General features: G+C 34.4%; 1 protein-coding gene across 3 annotated transcripts in view; it reads right to left on the bottom strand.

Moving 5' to 3' along the window:
* Positions 1 to 22,239, bottom strand: part of CLASP2 (cytoplasmic linker associated protein 2) — a 170,054-nt gene that overhangs the window by 41,862 nt on the left and 105,953 nt on the right. For all 3 annotated transcript variants that reach the window (XM_068558803.1, XM_068558804.1, XM_068558805.1), the window contains 6 exons: positions 20,107 to 20,208; positions 14,236 to 14,406; positions 13,562 to 13,669; positions 8,728 to 8,834; positions 5,411 to 5,655; positions 3,269 to 3,332 (listed from right to left, as the gene is read on the bottom strand). In XM_068558803.1, the coding sequence (XP_068414904.1) occupies positions 3,269 to 3,332; positions 5,411 to 5,655; positions 8,728 to 8,834; positions 13,562 to 13,669; positions 14,236 to 14,406; positions 20,107 to 20,208 (797 nt within the window). The remainder of the gene's footprint in view (positions 1 to 3,268; positions 3,333 to 5,410; positions 5,656 to 8,727; positions 8,835 to 13,561; positions 13,670 to 14,235; positions 14,407 to 20,106; positions 20,209 to 22,239) is intronic.

Raw genomic sequence — 22,239 nt, 5'->3', positions numbered from 1 at the left:
TGAGGTTTAAGATGAGCAAAAGGCATGTAACTAAGTAAGTGCAGGAGAACAATGTGGGCTGGAAGTACCATTTGAGAGTCATTAGGATAAAGTGGGTGATTTAAGCTTCAGATAAGTACCGAGTGAAAAAGGAGGGCCTAAGGCAATGCTCTAAGCAACACCAATATAAGTAAAACAAGCAGAGAGATAAGTGTCTGAAAAGAAAGGGTGTCTACTGTGAGGAAGACTGGATCAGGCACAACAGAAAACACCCCTCTTCCATCTCTCCCACATCCCTTTCCTTAAAGTGTCAGAAAAGATACACTGGATACACTCACAACAAAGTTGAAAAATAAAAAGGGATGTGAAACAGCAAACTGAAATTTATGAAAAATTCCTGGAAGACCAAGCAGATAAGACCATGTTAGCAAAAAATGGAGTACAGGTTTATGTGGCTACCAACAGCTTCAAGGTAAGACCTCCTGCCATTTCCATAGAAGAAAAGGTAGAAAGAATGGGCTTATGTGCAGTTAACTTTGCTAGTTTGGAGACAGGAAATGGAGTTTCTGCTGGATGGCTTCTATTTTCTTGGTAAGCTAAGAGGCCAGGACATATGCTTGGGGCATGAGTTGGGTGGAGAGGTGAACAGGGCTGGAGTTCTGAGGAAAGACTATCTGACACAGTCTCTGTGGAGGACAGAAGAAAAAAACTAGAGGAAGAGGCAAGGCAGCACTGGGCTTTTAGACAAAAATCACAGATCAGAAATGGAGAATGGCACAATATACAGGAATAACAGGGCTGATTTCACCCAGCAGGGGCCAGTACATTGTTTCCCTTCAACAGTCTTAACCTTCAACCAGTGGCATGAGCACGAGCAGAGGTTCTTGAACATACTTCTATTTTAGTGTCAATGACCAGAGTTGACTGTATAGAACAGGGGTCGGGAAACTATGGTCTGAGAGCTAAAAATGGTTTTACATTTTAAAATCGTTTTTTAAAAAAATCAAAAGAAAAGGCTATTTCGTGACCCATGAAAATTTTATGAAAATAAAAATTTCAATGTTCATAAGTAAAGTTTTATGGCAACTCAGCCATGGTCATTTGTTTAGAAATTGTCTATAGGTACCTTTGTGCTATAATGGCAGAGTTCAGTAGTTGTGACAGAGATCATTATGGCCCACAAAGCTACGAATATTTACTACCTGGCCCTTTATAGGGAAAAACAAACAAACAAAAAAGGCCGACTCTTGATAGAGAACAAAATTTTACTTGGAAAGAAAAGAAAGCATCAAAAACAGCTGCTTGATCCTAATGACTGGACTGTTAGTACTTTATAAAATTAAAAAGGGGGGGATATCTACTATTTTAATAATATAAGGATATGATGCAAAAGCTCAAATCAAACCCTGATATTTTTAACCCAGCACAGGATGGTGATATATCCAGTTTATTCTTAATGAATTACATTACGGGCAGAGTCTCTGATGGACAATCACCAAACAAAAGCTGAACAAAAACGAATTAAAAAAAATCTTCCCTTTACATGTGTATTCACTGAACTAACCAAATAAAACAAAAACAAAACCAAACAAACAAAGCCGATGGATCAATAAGAATTGTACGTTGCTATAAAATCCCACAGAAAAAAAAAAGTCTCCTTCCCGAAAACTCTCAGAAGGATTGTGGCTGGTTCCCTGCATCTACTAAGGGAGGCCAAACATCTGTGCTTTCACCAATATCAAACTTGGTTTTCCTATTTGATCTTCAAGAGACTTTTTTTTAAATTTTAACATTTACTTTATTTAAAAAATTTTTTCTTCAAGAGGCTTTTTAAAAAAGTGTTTCTCTTTATTACTGTGCAAATCCTAGGATCCAACTAAATTGCATTATTGTCCTAACAAAAAATAAAAAACTGTGACTTCAAGAAATAATCTAGCCTTACACTCTCATACCTTCCAGTAGAGATGAATTATATTACTCTTGAAGATGTTTTAAAACTCTATTTTTAAAAGTTGTAGAGATTATTAATTAAAACATCATTTAATAAAACAGGTCCACCCAGATCATAATTGTCTTGCCCTTTGGCTCATACTGCTAACAAAAAATGTCAACAGCTAATTTGTTCAGGATTTACAGAAATTTTTCCATTAAAGCAATTCTTACAGCTGTAATTAGTGGTAGCAATATCAGTATAAAATGGTACGGTTATCTACATGCTCAGTTTGAAAGTTATAAACTTAGTGTACTTTAATCTTTGTCTTGAATGGGATCTTGCATTCTTGGATAAAATAAATATACCTTCTGATAAAAGGATAATCTTTAGAAGTTAAAGTACAAGCAATTTCTAATTCTTAGCTGGATTTCAGTTTATGTATAGAGTAGGATTTTAGTATCTTTAAGTAGTGTCACAAGTAATGAAAATATTGAAAATAGAAAAAAAAATGAGGGGGAAATGACACGCGCAACAATAAAGTGAAGACAATTAAAAAAAACAATGAAGTGAAATTTGTTAATATCTTTCTTATGATTTCCCTTCCACATCTCCCTCTCACTTAGGTTAGAAATTCTCATGTAGACACCTGGTGTCCTAAAGGAAGATACTGAATAAAGTTTCACCATTGTCAAACACACTGCTGAAAACAGAATAAATGAGTCCATTTTACAACAAAATTTTACATTTTAAAGCAAAATTTCACAGTATACATGCAGACTATGCATAAGTACTTAAATATATTTTAATCAGCATTAAAAACTGAACAAAGTTCTGAAGATTTTTATGAACGATTTCAATATATGAAATGCTTCTTTTATATTACTAACAAACTATGGGTGAAGCCATATTTTGTGCTTTTTGTTATTTAATGGCAATTCTTTTCTACAAAATTGCTCTTTTAAGAATATATTTATGTTAATAGAGAAGGAAACGGAATAAAAAGTTAGAAACTTTTTTCAACTTACCCCAATTATTTCCTTTACAAATAGTAGAATGTTTTTAGAAATACAAATACTCACCCTAAGTGTATAAGAGTTTTGCATGTTACTATATATTCTTCAGTTTATAGTCTTAGATAATCTCTCTTTGGAGAAGCTTAAACAGTTACTAGAGAGCAATTTCTAAATTAAGTATGATATCAAATACTCAATTTCAATTATGTTTGAAAAGATCATTGCCATTTTAGGGCAATAACAAAACAAAAATGGCTTATAGTTTTTTGTTATTATTCACTTCTTTTTTGGGGCAATACAATAATGACACCTTATAGGAGTAATCTTAAATACTAAAACATACCTTGCCATGAGGATCAGCAAACATTCTTGTGAAAATTTCACATAATCTTTTCAGTTCAACTCGACTGTCAAAATAATAAAGTGGAATTAATATCTTGCTGTAGGAAGAAGTCATTTAAAAGTGACCTTACAGGGACTTCCCTGGTGGCGCAGTGGTTAAGAATCCACCTGCCAATGCAGGGGACACGGGTTCGAGCCCTGGTCTGGGAAGATCCCACATGTCGCAGAGCAACTAAGCCCGTGCACCACAACTACTGAGCCTGCGCTCTAGAGCCCGAGAGCCACAACTACTGAAGCCCGCTCGCCTAGAGCCCGTGCTCTGCAACAAGAGAAGCCACCGCAGTGAGAAGCCCACACACTGCAATGAAGAGTAGCCCCCACTCGCCACAACTAGAGAAAGCGGCGTTCAGCAACGAAGACCAAACACAGCCTAAAAAAAAAAAAAAAAAAAAAGTGACCTTACATATAACTGGGCTTCTTAAAAAAAAAAAAAAAAAAAAAAAACTAAAAAAAAAATCATCCCTCCTAAATGAGAAATTAGTGGGATTTACTAGTCAGGGCTAAATACAAATTTATCAAATGCAACAATAATTCTGTAGTAACAGACACTATTTTAAAGGTTGAAAGTTATATGAAAAGAAATACAACTGTACTTCATTAATGCAGCACAACAGAGGAAAGTATACAGATGACATTCCCAGCACATGAATCTTATCCTTTTAAATGCTATGATGTTTTCTTAAATTCTGCCACCTGAGGGCTAAAATCCTTCTAAACTATGACTATTTCCTTGCCATTTAAAATGATATACTGAACCTAATACTAACCTAATCTTGATGGGGCTGGGAACAACAATATGATGATTTATTGTAGTGATTCATGAACTGTGATATGAAAGCATTAAAATATATTAGGAAGTATATAGATAAACACTTATTTTAAATTATATAGTTCTAATACTTCCTAAAATAAACACTCAGCTAGTAAATCAAACTCTGATTTCAGGTATCAAGTCAGGAAGTGGCCCGCTATTTTCCACCACACTCAAACTTACGAATTTTCTGAAACTATGTTCTTAAAGGGATAGACTATAGAGATTTAAAACATTACACAGATAAAAACAATAAAGAGGGGCTTCCCTGGTGGCGCAGTGGTTAAGAATCCGCCTGCCAATGCAGGGGACACGGGTTCAAGCCCTGGCCCGGGAAGATCCCACATTCCGCAGAGCAACGAAGCCCATGCGCCACAACTACTGAGCCCGCGTGCCACAACTACTGAAGCCTGCGTGCCTAGAGCCCGTGCTCCATGACAAGAGAAGCCACCGCGATGAGAAGCCCGCGCACCGCCACAAAGATTAGCTCCCTCTTGCCACAACTAGAGAAAGTCCACGCGCAGCAACGAAGACCCAACGCAGCTGAAAATAAAATAAATAAAATAAATTTAAAAAAATAAAGAATTTAGAGAGGAAAAGCAAGCAAAAGCCATTAGGAAAGGAAACCGAATCAAACCCAACTAAAATCCAATATAAACTTTTTTTTTTTTTAACTTTATTTTTTGGCCACACCACACAGTATGGGGGATCTTAGTTCCCCGACCAGGGATCAAACCCGCACCCACTGCAGTGGAAGCGTGGAGTCTTAACCACTGGACCACCAGGGAAGTCCCTAAACTTCTGTTCTTAGAGAAATTCACTCCAAATCCATTTCATATTATACCAAGATTCAAATATTACACAAACACAAAGAATACACCTTCATTTCCAAATGAGCATAAATATTCTTTCATCTCACTGAAAAACTTATCAGGAATGAATTTTAATAATGAGTCAGCTTTAATATTATGCATATTTTATTATTTATTTTCATTAAAAAAATTAATAACATTTTTCATTTAACATCTATTTGTGAATAAAAAGTTTCCTTTTAGAATGTTTCTTTAAATAGAGCAAGTTAGTTAAAATTTTAAAAAGTAACAATAGTATAGCTGGTCCTAAAGGATTAAGGCTTGGGAAAATATTTTGATGCCACCTTCTGAACTCAGGACACGTATGAGCCCATACCAGTACCTTTAAAGTGTCATGAAAAAGTCAAGTCAAAAAGTGCTAACCAGAGAGGACAATTATTTTAAAGACAATATAACTCACCTTAGCGTTCTCTGATTTTTTAGTAAGTTCTGCAGACCCAGGAGGCCTTCTTTCCTTTCTGACCAGTTGGAGCTAGCACATCTGTTGAGGACTTCTGCCACGTCTTCCGTCTGCCTCATGTATGTAGGAATACTACCATTCCGAGAGCTATAGGAGCGTTCTGAACAAGCACTGGATGCATCGCTGTTGGCATCATCATCGGAATGCATCCCATAGGATTCGTATCTTCTGCGAGCAGGTTTTTTCTGTTACACAGAAAGACTCTCATTAGTGGTGGCTAAAATAATATGCCGGTATTTCACAAATTTCTACTGACCATAAAAAGACTGGTTTTTGTTTAAAAATCAGTGTAAAGCATGCTGCTAATCATTGTAATAATAAAATGTTGATATTTAGTTTTTCTTCAAAAAACATGTTTTAGGAGTTAGTAGATGATGAAATATTCTTTAACTATGGGGAGTGGTAAAAGCAAAATAAGACTACTGTATGGAAGTCAGATATGTAAAGTGGGGAGTGCTAAAAACATGGGGTTCTTCCTTTTCTTTTTCCTTTTTCTGGAAAACCAAAAAGAACTACAAGAGTATAAACAAATGGACCCTGTACTAAAATTCTGAGTTGTTAAGAAGAAATTACTACCTTTTTAAAGGATGAGAATGGATCAGAAAATGGGCAATGGATCAGAAAAACATGTTTCCCCATGTAAAGTTCTATTTTTTTCTGTCTCTCAACCTTCTCTTTCCTCTATTCTCCTTTCACTTCTACTATCACTTGTCTTGCCACTCTTTCTTCTCTTGTACCCAACCCTGACATTTCCTAGAGAAGTAAAATACAGAGAATGATGAGAGCCTGTTTTGCTTACTCTTACTTTTAGGAGGCAAGCTCCTGGAGGGTCCTCCATGTTTTTCCCAATGTGTCTATACTGTCTATTTCAATATTTATGAGAAAGCATATTTAGATTCCTTTGATTTCTTTACATCTGAAGCTTATTATTTAATAAATGTAACTGCTAATTTTACTTTGAATATTAAAAGTGAAATGAGACAGAATAAATAGCTTATTTGAGATTTCTTTGGAAGAATTAGAAATAAATCTTTATGTAATCTGATATTTGAATTTAGGCTGGTGAGCAGTGAAGATATTTCTAAGAAACATTTAAGCACAATAATTTTACACAGCTCCAGGTGACTTAGAATTCTCCAAGTTTAAAATCTAAAAGAAATATAACTTGAACTCAATGAAAAATAGTTTTATAATGACATTTCCATCACTAAATTGATTTTAGAGGTACCAACTTAATTTAGAATGGCAAAAATGTGGTATTTCCTGTGTTGGTCTTCAAGACCAGTTTTGTTATAGACATCAGTGTCGATGACATCATTGCATTTGTACAAAGTAGTCAGGCTTAAAGGATGAGAACCCCCATAGGACACTCTATTTAAGCACTATTTCCCTGTTGATAATCATATAATCATATAATCATATATACAGAAAAATGATGTATATCTAAGGATTTTATTACTTCCATTTGAATTTTTTATAGAAGACTATCATCTGTTAAACTGATGAAGGAAAGAAAAAAAAGTTATGGTATCGTAAGATGTCAGAAAACAGCAATGTCTATACCTTAGTCCGTATGTCTCCTAAGAGCTGAGAGCAGATTTTTAAAGAGAAAAATTGAAAATAATGAAAAACATTTTGCTAAACAGCACAGTGAAGTAGGCATAAACAATGCCCATAATTAGAAACATTAACTTTTTAAATATATAGATACATAAGAACTGCTTATTAGGAGAATATATCTTTAACTTGTCAATATCCTTTAGTCCAAAGAAAAAAAATCTAAGCTACAGAAATATTCCCATAACCAGTTTTCCCAAAGAAACTCAAGTCTTCTTCCTATTTGGATCCTTTTGTTGTTTCCAAAGTTAGTTTTATTTCTATGATTTTCCCTAGGTCCAATTAGACTTAATAGTTGGATAGTCTTTTCCTAAAAACTGATAGTTATAACTGGAATATCTATGTTATGTAAATAATGGAAGTATTCACAGTCAAATTATTGGGGTTCAGCTTTTAGCCCTGGTGGCTAAATATTCCTCATATAAATCAAATACAACATCTTATGACAAGTAATAGTTCAAGAATAATCCATTCAATTCATAAAATTTATGTGAGCAGAATTTAACTAGTAAATCATCCACTTACAAGAAACTAAAAAGCATAATTTGAGAAATACACTGATGAGGAATAGTAAATTTAAAACGTATGACTAATTTAATATCACCAGAACAAGATGTGATCAATATGTCCCAAGCTCAAGAGAACAAAGTTCCTACTTAGTTATATTGATTAGAAAAATCAGATGGCTAAGGTAAAGAGAAAAATTCAGCACATACAGACTGTTAGAACAGAACTACATGTGATTACATTTAATATATTACAGCTATGATCAATGAATATTTTTAAAAACTTGTTTTTCAAATATAGGTGGCAAATATCTTATCAACACTGGTTAAGAGGTGATATGTGGTTTTAAAAGGCATAATGTATTTTTAAATTTCAAAACAAAGATGACACCTTTATAAGTTCTGTGTAAAAAACTGAGTAAATGCTTACTTCTCAAATATAGGATTAATATCATAATTTGAAAGAGAAATTATCATGTTGAACTGACTTGTGAAAAAGGCAAAAGCCAATTAAAATCACTGTTTCTAATACTTCCTTCATAATTTTAAGTGAGAAAAACTACAGTGATATCTGCACAGCACTCTTCTGACAAACCATCATAGATCTACGGATTATGTTTTTAAGCCTCACTGTTTAATGTGTCAGGTATAAAGAGCCAGAAAGATATCTTAAATATAATTTGTTTTGAAGTTGTACTTTCTCTCAGCTCAGAAAATACAAATAAGTAAAAGACTAAACAAAACTGTACCCCAAACTAAAACAATTCCTAAATAGCCAAGGTTAAGCTAAACTTGAAATTACATACTTGTAGTGTACATATTTATATACTAATCTATCTGCCTTTATTCTCAGTGTATTACAGTGCATAAAAAATATCACCATATTAACAATATCAATATTTATATTCCTGACATCCCATCAATTACTATGGGCCCTGGCTTAAAAATTTGGCAATTAATAAAGATCAAGAATTAATTATACTGTTTTCCTTTTTACATTGCCCACATTTGATCTTCCTAGATTTAATCCACAAGAGTTTTCCCATCTCCTTTCCCACACTTGTGGATTGGCTCACTCATACATTAGTTTCACAGCTGGAACATCTGTAAAGATAAGGAAATGGAGAAAAGTACCAAGGCATCCGCTACTGCCTCCTCCACGTCGGAACCTGTGTTCAGGACTCGCATGGCACTGACAGAGGATGACAGTCGGCTTGATTGGCTGATCCCATACCCTGGACCTAATTCATCAGAAGAAGGAAAATAGCTTTGAGAGAGTCATAAATGTAACAGGGTCATGTTGGAAACTTTAAGATCCTTAAGAGGAGGAAAAAAAAACCAATGGGGCAAAGCATTTTAAAAGCAATAGTGTATTCTCTGGGTACATTTATTTTTGGTCAAATAAAAGGGCAAAGGCAATTAAAATCACTGACAGTGTGGGAAGTAAATTTAAAGAATAGTAGCTATGATATACTTTTCACCAGAAGATAGAAGAAAGCATGGCTGGCCAACTAAGGGCTTGCAAGTCTATAGCCCTGTAATTAATCTAGCTCTATCAGTCAGGCAAATCTCATCTGTTTGCTTGAGCCACAGAGCAGCCCAGAACAAAGATCAATTCTCAAACCAGTAACGATTAGGGAGCTCAACAAAGGAACGCCAGGAATTTACAAGGGAAAACCCCTCCAATTATTATCTCTTCTCCTTCAAGATAGGCTGATTCATTCTGTAACTAAGATGTATCATTGGATATTTGTCAAGGACCTACTATTGCCCGACACTCTGAGGTATGTAAAGACAAACCATAGATGGGTTCTTCCTCTCAACTACTTTCTACAATATATCATCATTTACAATTAAAACACTTCATCCACCATTTTGGCTTTTTTTTTTTTAAACATATATACAAAGATGAAGTACATAACTGAGAACATAAAACAATTTTATATTTTAAAATGACATAACTTAGGTTATACAAAAGAAAAATGCCCATCTCCAGAGAGAAAAATGTTCAAGTAAGATTGCTGAAGGGAAAAAAGTTACTTGGGGGAAAATTTTTTTAAAAACCCACAAATGACTTATTCTCCAACAAATTAAATGTAAATAAAACAAATCAATTTTAAAACATGATTACTCAATGGAAACTGACAAGGACAAAAAACTTAAGATGAATGCACAGATGATAGTGAAAATGTACTCATCCTTCACCTGAGGCCCCATACACATCGGGGGCGTAGAGGGCACCAGTAGATCTGGAATGGTGTCTGGAGGCTGGAATAACAGGACCATACAAACCTCATCTATTACTACAGAAACAAGGAATAGTGGCAGCACTACAGTCAGGCAAGGAGAGTTAGTTCACATTGGTATTACTATTAATAGTTAAGGATCAGAATATTGCCTTAGACTAGGGCAACTGAACACTTGCATTGCAATATCTTCCTTGACACACAACAGATCTTACACCTAAGGGGACAGACAAGCTCACAGGAGACAAAAAAGTAAGTATTCAAATGGAAGGAAATGTCAAAAGTACAAGCATGAGACAAAAAAATGAACACTGTAGTTTCAAAAAAAAAAAACCACTATGGTAAATAGTAACCAATAATAATCCCATCTCCTCTAATCCTGAACCCAGTGAGGCAGTTGTTACTATTCAATTTTACAAATAGCTAAACTAAAGCACAGAGAAAAGTTAATTAATTTGATCAAGGCCACACCTCAGTATCTGTAGTCTTTCAAGGTCTTTGCTCCTAAATAGTACACATACCATCTTTACATTGTTCAAGAGATAACATACCTCATTTATGTTAACATAAATGTTTTCTATAATGGTTCACAGTATATAAATTCTGCATTCAGTAGATTATTTAAATATCAAAGCACATTTTGAGCACCAAAAAAGGGGAGTATTAACAATTTAATCAAAAAACCTAGAAACTTCTGACTTCTCCTTATATTTATGACATCTCTCTAAATCTAAATTTAGGATATTTAAAATTTTAGATCTTAAAATCCTGATTTTCATAACATCATAAAGTCAGTCTTCTTCTTACACATGCAAACAAATAAGCCAGGAAAAAATCATTTTATTATTTAATGAAACATATTACTCATTTTAAAAGTTACTCTGCTTCAGATATATTAATGAGAACAGTTAAAATACTTTTATTACATGAATTACTCTTTCCTTTGCCACAGGACCTTAATGAATAAGAAAATGATCAAAAAGATTGAGAGATAGGATTAAAGAGAGAATGTTGCATAAAATGTTTAACAGACCCTGAAAGGTGACTGGTATCATTAGTAAAACATACTAATATATAGTTTTAATTTAACCCAACAGAATAATTTCTAAAATGATAAGGAAGAGTTGAAGCAATATGGAAATGCTTTAATAGATGAAAAAATTTTGAAAACCTTTTGAAATCAATAGCTATCTGTGGCTGAAGATAACACTCACGTGCTTGTAATAATGTAAGCCTTTTTTTGAATCTTGGTTCCAGAAACAGATGGAAACTAAGAGTGTGAGTTCCAGAGTTCATCTTTGTTTAGCTCTGATTTATTTCTGGGGTTTTAGGGCCCTGATGCTGGCCTTGTGTTACAACTGAATAAATGGCAAGCTATGGGATTCATCTGCTGAATGTCCATATTCAAGTCAGAGGCGACAAAAGGATTCACCAAATAAAGAAAGAGAAAAATGTAGGCAAATATGGCAGAAAATGGGAATGAAAAGGACAACCTGATCTCTGGGAATGCTATCTTCATCTCTGTGTAATAAACAGGACTAATCTGCTACCTTTACTATGCAATATCCACATGTAAATAAAGGGCTATAAAATTCAATTCTTCTAAAACTATATGATTAAAAGGTTTAACCACCTTTAAACCAAATAGGATGTTTCATCACAATTGGGAAAACTACCTCCTTTAATAATAAAATTTAAATGATTTAAATTGCCAAATGGTGGCTTTGAGGTAAATCTAGATCAATGACTGAACAACGTATCTCTTTAAAAATAGGCATGACCCCCTAGAGGAGTGGGATAGGGAGGGTGGGAGGGAGGAGCAAAAGGGAGGGGATGGGGGATATATGTATACTTTCTGATTCACTTTGTTATAAAGCAGAAACTAACACAACATTGTAAAGCAATTATACTCCAGTAAAGATGTTAAAAAAAAAAGGCATATTAACATGTTTATGTTTTAAGTAATTAGAAGTTGGTTATAAATTTCCTCTAATCTCTGACTATTGCACAGGTTTAAACGGTACAGAAACCTATTTTTGTATCTTCCTGATGTCTCACATTTTCTACTAATTCTACATTATACAAAGGTAAGTATTATACCGTTAAAAAAATCTAAGATCCTCGCCACTGATGTGTAACACAACTAACTGTAGGTAAGCAAGCACTGTTCCAGGGGGAAGACGTGGAAGAGCAGTTGCAGCAGTGACGATGACTGTGATAACCACGTGCTCGCCGTGTGCAAACACTGCTCTGAGGGACAGTTTTCATGTATTCTCTCCTTTACAGTGTCTTCAAATCAATGCTAAGAACTACATGCTATTATTATTCTAGCTTTACAGATAAGGAAAAACCCAGATATAAAACAGCTACAGAGCTGGGGTATCAACCAGGCCATCTGACCCGAGAACATATGCTCTTAACTACCACACACCCACTCTGCTTCCTTTGACTCTTCAAGGTGGCATGCTTACTTTATACAAATGTAAGATTTATTTCATTTTTAAACATATATGCATGAGGATGTACCATATATATATGTATATGTATGTGTGTGTGCATGTATACACACACATACACAGATACTCTACAGACTAAGCCTACTGTATATTGTACATGAACTAAATCTACCTCTGGCAAAGTACAGAAGGAAACTCTTTGGCACCTGGGACTGGAACACAAACAAGGGTTGAGGATACCCCTGCCTGAGTTCCTAGCTCAAAGGGTCAGTACAGGATAGTCTAGTAGTGATATAGTTGAGCCAAATGGCCCAAAGAACTAGAAATTAACCTCTAGAAATTCTATACTAATGTGTCTATTGAAGGAAATAATAATTCCAATAAATAATGAGTGGAACTATGCTCTACATTAAGTGTCACAAAGTCTGAAGTGCAACTCTCTTAAGTATTACAATAACCTACATTTTATGGAATTAAAAGAAAAAACCTGAAATGGCTATAGGTAAGTGCATATAAACAAAGTATTAGTTAAAATGCTGAGGACCACACAGAAATTCTAAAGATTTTCAACATAAAAAATTCTGCCTCTCCAATTACTCTAAAATATTTAGTTTTTTAAAAATCATTTAATATTTTTATAATTGAGGTAAATATAGTATTATAATCAAGGGTATAATACAATCTCTATAACCAGGGACAGACAGGTTTCACAGCAATGACATGATATAAGCTAATGCATGAGAAACGTTGTTAAATTGTAAAATACTGTAAAAATGTTAATCCCTCCCATTTTAATAAGTAGTTCATATATTATTTTGTGGCATTCTTTCTAGTAATCTGAAATATCTAAGGTGAAATGTTAATATTTCTGCTAAAAAGGACAAAAGTTTTTATTTTTATCAAACTAAATAGTCCATATTTCACTTAAGAGTAAATATTTAAATATTGTCCTTAAATTTTATAGGGAGATTTGTTAAGAAAAATCTTGAATTCAATATTCTGTAGTTTAAATCTGTATGATATTTACTTGATTATGAAGGCAATTTGTTTATCCAATGTCTAACTTGCTCATTTAAGACAGATAAATGTCAAAGGAATTGCCCAAACATACAATTTCCTTCTGACTGTCTTCAAAAAGACAGAAAAGAGATAGAGGAAAAGATACAGTTGAAGAAATCATCAACTAAATCCAGGGTGTGTTGAGGTTATCAGATGGTAGGAACACAACAGGAAAGCAATTTGCCTCACACCTGCCCAAACACTTACCAAGGGGCTGAAAAGAGCGAACAGGACTCGTATCCCTGCTGCTCTCCCGACTGGCTTCCCGGCTGCACCCTTGACTCACACTTGGTCGAGGAATACGACTGCTTCGGGCTGGTATGAAGCAACAGCAGCACAGAAGGGGAGTAAACAGGAGATAGAGTTTGTATTTTTGATATTTTGGTTTTATTCTTTTTTTCTTTCTTTCTTTCCTTTCTTTTTTTTTTGGCCACTCCATGCAGCATGCGGGATCTTAGTTCCCCGACCAGGGATCGAAACCATGCCCCCTGCAGTGGAAGCGCAGAGTCTTAACCACTGGATCAGCAGGTAAGTCCCTATTCTTTTCTTTCTTAAAAACTAATAAATAAGTTTTTTCTAAGGTTGAGAAGAAATTTTTCTTGATGAAGCATTACCAGGAATACCGTTAAAATTCTTGAGTACAGTCTTCTAGTTTGTATGTGATTAGAAGAGTAAAATGATATTTTACTAAAATGAAAAGATTTAAAATATAAATGAATTATACTTTCAAGATAAGATATCTAATTCCATTTTTAACCTATATTTCAGTTGTCCTTGAATTTTAAGTTGTTTTCCTCTAACTTAAAGTGCCTAAATTGAAGTCTTCAATGCCTGAAATACTAAAGAAATACAAGGTCCCAAGTTTTGCACAAAAATCTTACCCACTGAGAGCCTAGATGGACTAGCCTCTCTGCTACAGCCCTGGCTTCGTGGTATCTTGCTTCTCTTCTGTGCTGAGGCTGAATTGACCAGGACTCTTTGAACACCAGAGCTCACAGTGGAGAGGGCTGTTGTGGTCAGAACTCTGCCCGGAGACCCAGACCGGCTGCCAGCTAAACACCAAACACACATACAAATGTTAAGATGTGAACTCCAAGAGAACTTGTTGAAAGGATAAAAATTCAATAAGTGCACCTGAGAAAACTGTGATAGAATGGCAGTTCTAAGTTCAAAGGAATTAGACTGAGGAAGGTTTATATATACTCAAAACCTGGAATAAAAAGGTATACTATATATACTAGGATTGAATGGTAAATCATGTAAATATATTTTCAGTTTGGGGAGTATAAGATGCTATGTTTAATAAGGACAACACTATTATGATTTTCAGAACATAAATAGTAGAAAAGATTTCCAAAGAAATAACTTATCTAACAATACATTTCATGCAGCTAAAGCTATATGTTAAAATGCTATATATTAAAGCTATACATTTAAAAGGAAAAAATTAATAATTCTATTACTGTTATTATTTTTTGTTAAGAATATGGTAATGAAAATGTGCTTCCTGTTAAAAGTATGCCTGCTGAGATGCCTCTAAATGGGCATAACAAGGTTATCTTGCAACTATGTATATTTTTAAATTTTTACAAGATTTAATTTTAAATGTTTACAAAGTTGGGCCAGCTGAAAAAGAAACTTGCATTTTGCTATTTGCCTTCAAATAGCAAAGGGGTCTTGGGTGGCCAGTCTGCCAAGGAGATGTATACTGAGGGTAAAACACGACTAATGGGCAAATAAATGTCAAAGGCGGCAGACCCTTTCTAAACCAGTGATTTTCAGTCTTGGAAGACAAAGGATACGTACGTGGTCAGGGATAGAGAAAGGGAACTGGACAAAATCTCAGAGATTGGGGTAAGAGTTAAAAAAAAAGTTAAGAAACACGCTTTTAAACTAGAATTGCACGCGTTAGTGTTTAAAGGGATAAGCTCCTTGTCAATCAAAACATTTTTGTCTGCATTGAAAAGGAAAATGAACTAGATAACTCCAAGGTATAATTTAACTCTAGATTCTGGATGGTAGCATTATAAAAGTTAAACTTGCACTTAAATAAAACTTCATGAAAGCAACATTTCCTCTTTGTTGGGAACTTCTCCACAGTCACTGCTCACCTGGTGTAATCTTACCCAATGACACTTCACTTCCACAGAGCAAAGATTAAAGACTCAAAGCCAATGGGGACAAGCAGGGAACATCAACCAGGGAGCAGTGCTGAGTGTGAGGCAGGGAGTGGTGACTTTTTAGTTCAAGCCAGCTCTGTCTTGAGGTAATACTGGCTACATTTTGGGACTTTTTTGTTTTTTAAATGAAAGCTTTGACATTTCCTGATTTTTATCATGTTGTGTAGACCAAATAATACATGAATAGAGGCAGGCTGAATGTGGTTCATGGGCTGCTAATCTGTGACCCTGGCTACCGTTTTCTTGGCATGGTCTTCCTGAATACAATTTAAACTCATGCTTAATTCCTAAACTTTATTAGCACACAAAATGAAACTCATCTTCCGCTGGTTATAGCAATACTGTAAAACAAATCAATGTTTACGATGACATTAGCAATTTATTATCTGTGTAGAAGGAATTTTAAATTGTTGCAGGGAAATTATACAAGTGTACTTTAAAATGATGACTCATTTGAATTGTTTCATGATATTTCAGGTGAAGAATCTTTAAATCAAGTTTCTTTCAGTTATAACCTTAGAGATACTCACAAGGTACCTATTTTCTCCATGCAGCATCTAAACTAAACATACACACCAAAACACCCAAACACCCAACATGCTACAAACTCACAATGCAAGATAAGCTGATGGAATATTTTATGGGAACACTTGCAACAATATAAAAAGAGTAAATTATGAACTGAACACATACAACACGTTATTCTGTTAAAACTAATGTAAGTTTAGGGGGTGACGGTGTTGGTAGGAGACTGGAGAATTCCTTGAAATGTGGATCTATTCAGCAGAGAGGAAACATACAGTATAGAAGCAGAGTAATCACGCTACCTATTCTAGATTTATTGAATTTATCAAAACTATGCAAGCTCACTATATATTTAAATTCATTCATGCCCTCTCCTGGGAAATAAAATTGGCAGTGTTAATCATTACCCGCTCTTCTCCAATGGCCGCAGCCCCTCCCCCGGCCCCCACCAACAGCGTGTTAATTCCAGTGCCTACAACCCATTTTGGAATTATTTATACTTAGAAGAAAATATCAAGGCTCTTTCTCCAGCAAAAGAACTACCAAGGCTAATTATTTCTTCTAGGAAAACCACATAGTTGATGAAAAAGAGTATGATGTACCTAGGGAATAGCATGCTACTAGAAAATACTCTAATTTATGAAATTTGAAATTAGATACCTAATTTCTCTTGTGCTGCCTAAAGTTTTCAAATTACCATTTTATACTTTTTATGAGATGTTTTCAAGGCATTACTAAAGCTCCTTGTTTTTGAATGTTTACACCTGTGGCATCAACATGGATAATTTTAAAAACCCAGGGTTTTGGTAATAAATAAGGACAGGTCAAAGAAAAATCATAACTGGTGATTTTTACCCCAATAATGGCTACAGAATGATATAATATTAAATGTTAAGAATTTCTGCTGAATAGAACCCATTCTTGATAATGAAAATAGGTGATCAAACAACAGATGCACACATAAAGTCTATATATTCTTACCACCAATGGTATTAGCAGATTGTGATCCTGAACAAGTGTAAAGGCAGAATTAGGGTAAGGGTTATAATCCATGAAGAGGGAAGAAGCAGATTTAAAATGAATGGCAGATGGAAATAAGAAAGCTTTAGTCAGTTCTTAGAAAATAAAAAATTCTAAAGCAAAAAAAGCAAACTTTAAAAAAAAATCCCAAAACCACTGATGTCTGTAACAAAAGCAGAACATTTAGTAGTTTTTAGCTGATAAACTGAAATCAGACACTCATGTACAAAGCAGATGAAATGAAGGTGCAAAAGTAAATGTAAATTCTTCAGCTTTTCTTCTATTGATAGCCTAAAATCTAAATAATTAAATGTTTAAATTTTTATAATTTAAACATTTAATTTAAAACTACAGGTAAGGAAGAACTACAACATCTTCTAGCTGAAGAAAAATTACATGAAAAAGCTACAGGTTTTATCTTTCTTAAGACACACAGGGAAAAAAAACCAAACAGTAGAGGGGTGGGGTGGAGAGACAAATTTTCTGACAGGCTGTACAATCATTTGTACATAATCAGTCACTACCAACAACAAAAGACACAATATTTACGTAAACATTTAAGTCTGGAAGTCTCTCCACTGGGTCTGTTTTTATTTATTTTTGGTTAGCCATCAGAACATACCTGCTGTGACCCAAGAGATTTTTTTTTCCTAAATGGTGATATAAAAATATGGAAAAGACCATGCAAACCCTAATGAATTACTTCACAACAAAGTGAAGATGGAGAGCACAGCAATATTTCTGTGCAAATATGTGTAAAGAAACTTGCATCAAATTATACAAGGCCACAATATCTTTTTTCAAAAGAATTTGAAATGAAAAAAACAGTCATTCAAATAAATAAGCAGGCAAATAAACAAAAACCTCACCAATATGATTTAAAATCTAAGTGATTTTATAGTGGGAACATCTTCTGATCTTAAAATCCTACTAGGTCTAAAAATCTATCATTATGTTCTCACACTCTAGGAGAGGATTGCAAGTATTGTGGATTGGGTTTCAAAGTGAAAAACCAAATGTAAAAAAATTATTCTATATTCTCTTGAAGTGATCAGTAGTTATAATATACTTAAAAGGGAGTTCCTTAAGTAATATATTAAAAAACCATACACAAAGCACTTTGAATCTCTGCCATGAGTTCAGTCTTAGTATATTACTTTAGAAGAGAACTCAGTAAAATATCTCATACAAAATTGTTTTATCCTTAAGATGCTGGATACAGACAGTTTCTGGTTGCTACCTTTATTTTTCTTTCTGCTTTAAATTTCCTAACTTCACCATTATTTTTGTTTCCTGAAGGCCGTAAGAAATAACAACAAAGAAGTGCACAATAGGAGTATAAAATTCAGTTTGACATTAGGTTAAGAAAAACAAGGACATCAATTTCACCAGCTAAAATATACAGCACATACTTTGTGCTCAGGCAAAATACTAATTTAATTCTCACAACAATCCTGTGAGATTATCCTCTTCATTTTACTGGTTACAGTAGAAGTATATAGAAATACAGCAACTTTAAATAACCTGGAAAAGCCATGGATCAAATCCATGATCTAAATCAATACTTCTCAGACTTGATTGTAACACAAATCACTTGATGATCTTGTTAAAGACTGAATTCAGTAGATCTGTGGTGGCATGAGATTGTACATTTCCCAGGTGATGCTGATGCTGGTCTGGGCACCCCATTTGGAATAGCAAGGCTCTAAACTACTATGCTATACGGCTAAAGATTAAGTTACTTTAACAGTTACCCTAAAAATACACAAGATCAGGGAAGAATGTGGTATGATCTATTCCTAATTTGGTTGGGAGAAGAGCTCTCACCCAGAGGGCATTTGCCATTTTTTCCTATTTGTAAATAACCCTCAATTTGCAAACCAATTTTACTAAGCATTTCTGCTTATTTTTAGGACTCTTGTTGAGTGCTCCCATCATTACTCTGTCTAGATTTTTTGACTTTGTAAAGAGGAGAATCTGCTAGGCCGGACTTGTCTAATCACTGCCCTGACCCCCTCTAAGCCCAGCTCCTTTCTCTGATTCCACGATTCAAGAATCAAGTTAAAAAAACAGACAAATTGGGCATCTATATCCTGGAAGAGTCACCTAAACAATAGTGGAAGATAGCTACATCTATTTCTTTCCAAAATGGCCAAGTATATAGAAGAACCCCAGAATTACCTCCCTAGAAAAAATTCCTGTTCTAAGAGGTATGTGCTAAGGAAAATCTCTTGATAAAGAAGGAATGTGAACTCTTTTAAATTAATTATGCCGTAAGTGTATATATTACTATTGTGGAATATATAGGAATGGATCATTCATTTTACCTAGAATTCAAAATTGTGCTTTTTAATAATTGTGTTTATGAGAAACTCAGCTTCCAATGAAATTGCAAAAATATAAATCTTAAATTTAAAAAGGAATATAACAAAACTGGTCATTTCAATTTGTTTCCTCTTTATGAATCAGTATATACCTGCCAAAAATGCTAACTGCATTCTAACAGATTTTAGGGAGAGTACAAAGATACCACATACTGCCCTTGAACAACATTAGCTAGATGCAACCAGATCTGATGCTAACATATGGCAATTATTTTGCCTCTAAAAAGCACAATTTTCCACATTTACAAGTCTCTGAGTAGACTGTGAAAACCTTAATGTTAAAAGATTTGTGCTATTTAAAATATCTCCATGCAAAAGTCTGTACAGCAGATGAAGTTTTTCTTTCTAAGTGCAGATATCAATGATGCAGCCCTAATAACACACCAAAGACAAGACAACACCCACTCCAAAAATTCCAAAACATGCACAACAACTGACCCAAAACATTGAAAAAAAAAATACCTTCATTTTTGTCAGGTGATGATGAACCTAAAGTACAGAACAAGAACTCAGTATGTGGCTTGTCTTTTTTGAAATTAGTTTTGTCTTTTTCCATTGGTCAATCTCTTCATACAGTAACATACAAGGAATATGCTTATCCTAACATATTAGAAATATGGGAGAACTAATAGGCAATACGTACGCTGTGACTGAGACACCATTTTTGTTCGACTTCTTCCTCTGGAATCTGTCTTGGAGTTTCCCATACCAGCAAGTGGTGCTGAAAGCTTTGCTCTCACCCGGCCTAAGGAATAAAATTATTTACATAATTAAAGACTTTTTTCTATAATAATATTTAGTAATGAGGAAAAAAATCTCACTATAATTTTCTAATTGGGTGTGCTTTTCAAGTATTGTTAAATTCTGTAATAATGTAACCTTCACTTACAGATTATAAGATTATAGTTCTCTTAAAATTTTAAAAATACATACTGCTTTTTACGTGTTGCACCATAAGCTAACTTTCCTTTACCGGTAAGAATAAAGTCAAACTAAAAGATCTCCATTCTCAGTTTGATATTATTAGTCCAGTAAAGTAGAGTTATAATTAAGATAATTACCACAGGCATGCACTTATTCTTAATTGGTAGTTCCAATTTTAAAATTTCAGTTTCCATGAAATTTAATTTATCCTCAAATCCACCCTGTAGTTTAAAATACAAGCTAATCTTGGAAACAACAACCCAAACAATCTTTCTGACTGAAAATGTACTTCTAAAGAGATCTGCAAGAAGATACAATACTAGGTAAAATATCTCATCTTTTTATATCCTGTGCTAAACATGAGATTACTACAGATGAACATGGACACGTTTACTCTTCTCTTCCTCCAACTAACCAATTTCATTTATAAAATTATTTGAGGAAATACCAATCCTCAAAGAGATGGCACTTTTCTACACACATTTCCTTCTCTACCTCCAAGTTGCGTTCCTTTTTTCTCTTACTACTGCCTCATCCCCCTCCACAAAACCAAGCCGCAAGATGTTTCTAGAGCTCTTGAACCAAAGGAGATAATGCTTACCAAAGTGCTTAAGTAAACTGTCATTAGAAAAAACAAAAATACATTACTAGCAGGTACTTTGGTATTCTCAAGCAACAGTCTCAATCACTATCAAATCAGAACCAATACCAAACATGATCATAAAGAAGGACTCAAAATACTTTTTAGTTAAAAGGCACAACTTTTAGGGCAATCACAATATAGAGGCTGGGGACTTCCCTGGTGGTGCAGTGGTTAAGAATCCGCCTGCCAATGCAGGGGACACAGGTTCGAGCCCTGGTCCGGGAAGATCCCACATGCTGCAGAGAAACTAAGCCTGTGTGCCACAACTACTGAGCCCATGTGCCACAACTACTGAAGCCTGCGTGTCCCGTGATCCACAACAAGAGAAGCCACTGCAATGAGAAGCCTGCACACCACAACGAAGAGGAGCCCCCGCTCACCGCAACTAGAGAAAGCCCGCACGCAGCAACAAAGACCCAAAGCAGCCAAAAATAAATAAACAAAATAAATTTTTAAAAAACCCCAACAATATAGGGGCTAGCCTAATATGGCACTATTAACTAGGAAAACATACACTAAAGAGTAAGGAAAAATTACAAAATTAAGAAATGAGTGAGGGAAGATAAGAGAATAATTAGGAACTAGGAATAAAATGAAGCAAAAGGAGAAGTACAGTTGGTAGATCCTAGCATTCTATCAACTTCTTTGAGGCCCCTAAAAAGCCCATAATTCAGGACTTTCACCCTTTTACAGAGTCTGTTTAGAATAGGACACAATGTTCTCCTGACTAAGAAGTAAAATAGAAAAAAATTATTATTTTTGAAATGCAGAATTTATCCAGTACAACAAAATTAGGATAAATTAAGTATTTTGATACTACCATTCTAAATTACAATGCCACAGTGCCAGAAACTAGTACTCTAGTTTAAAACTTAAAACATGAAAATATTTCAAATATATCAGAGTAAGTATGAGACCTCCAAAATGTTAAATCTACTTAGCCGTGTATCACAAGAAAATGTCATCCATGTACAATTTAGAAAAAAAAAATGTGTTTCATATCAGAGGCTTAATAAGACAGCCTTCAGGCAGGATAAATATAAAAACTGAATTTTTTCCTTTCTACAAATTCAAAAGCAATAAATTTTTTAAAAGGTAAACTGGCTCAGTAAAATAAAGTATTATATCTAGCAAGGTTTTTGTAATCCCAAATTCAAGTCATATGCAATTCTCCAGTCACTGATTCAAAATCAAAGATACATTTAAAAG

Source organism: Eschrichtius robustus, chromosome 12, assembly GCF_028021215.1.
Source record: "Eschrichtius robustus isolate mEscRob2 chromosome 12, mEscRob2.pri, whole genome shotgun sequence".
In the NCBI taxonomy this organism is placed as follows: domain Eukaryota; kingdom Metazoa; phylum Chordata; class Mammalia; order Artiodactyla; family Eschrichtiidae; genus Eschrichtius; species Eschrichtius robustus.
The sequence above is the reverse complement of the archived record's forward strand: the minus strand, read 5'-3'. Positions and strand labels throughout refer to the sequence as shown.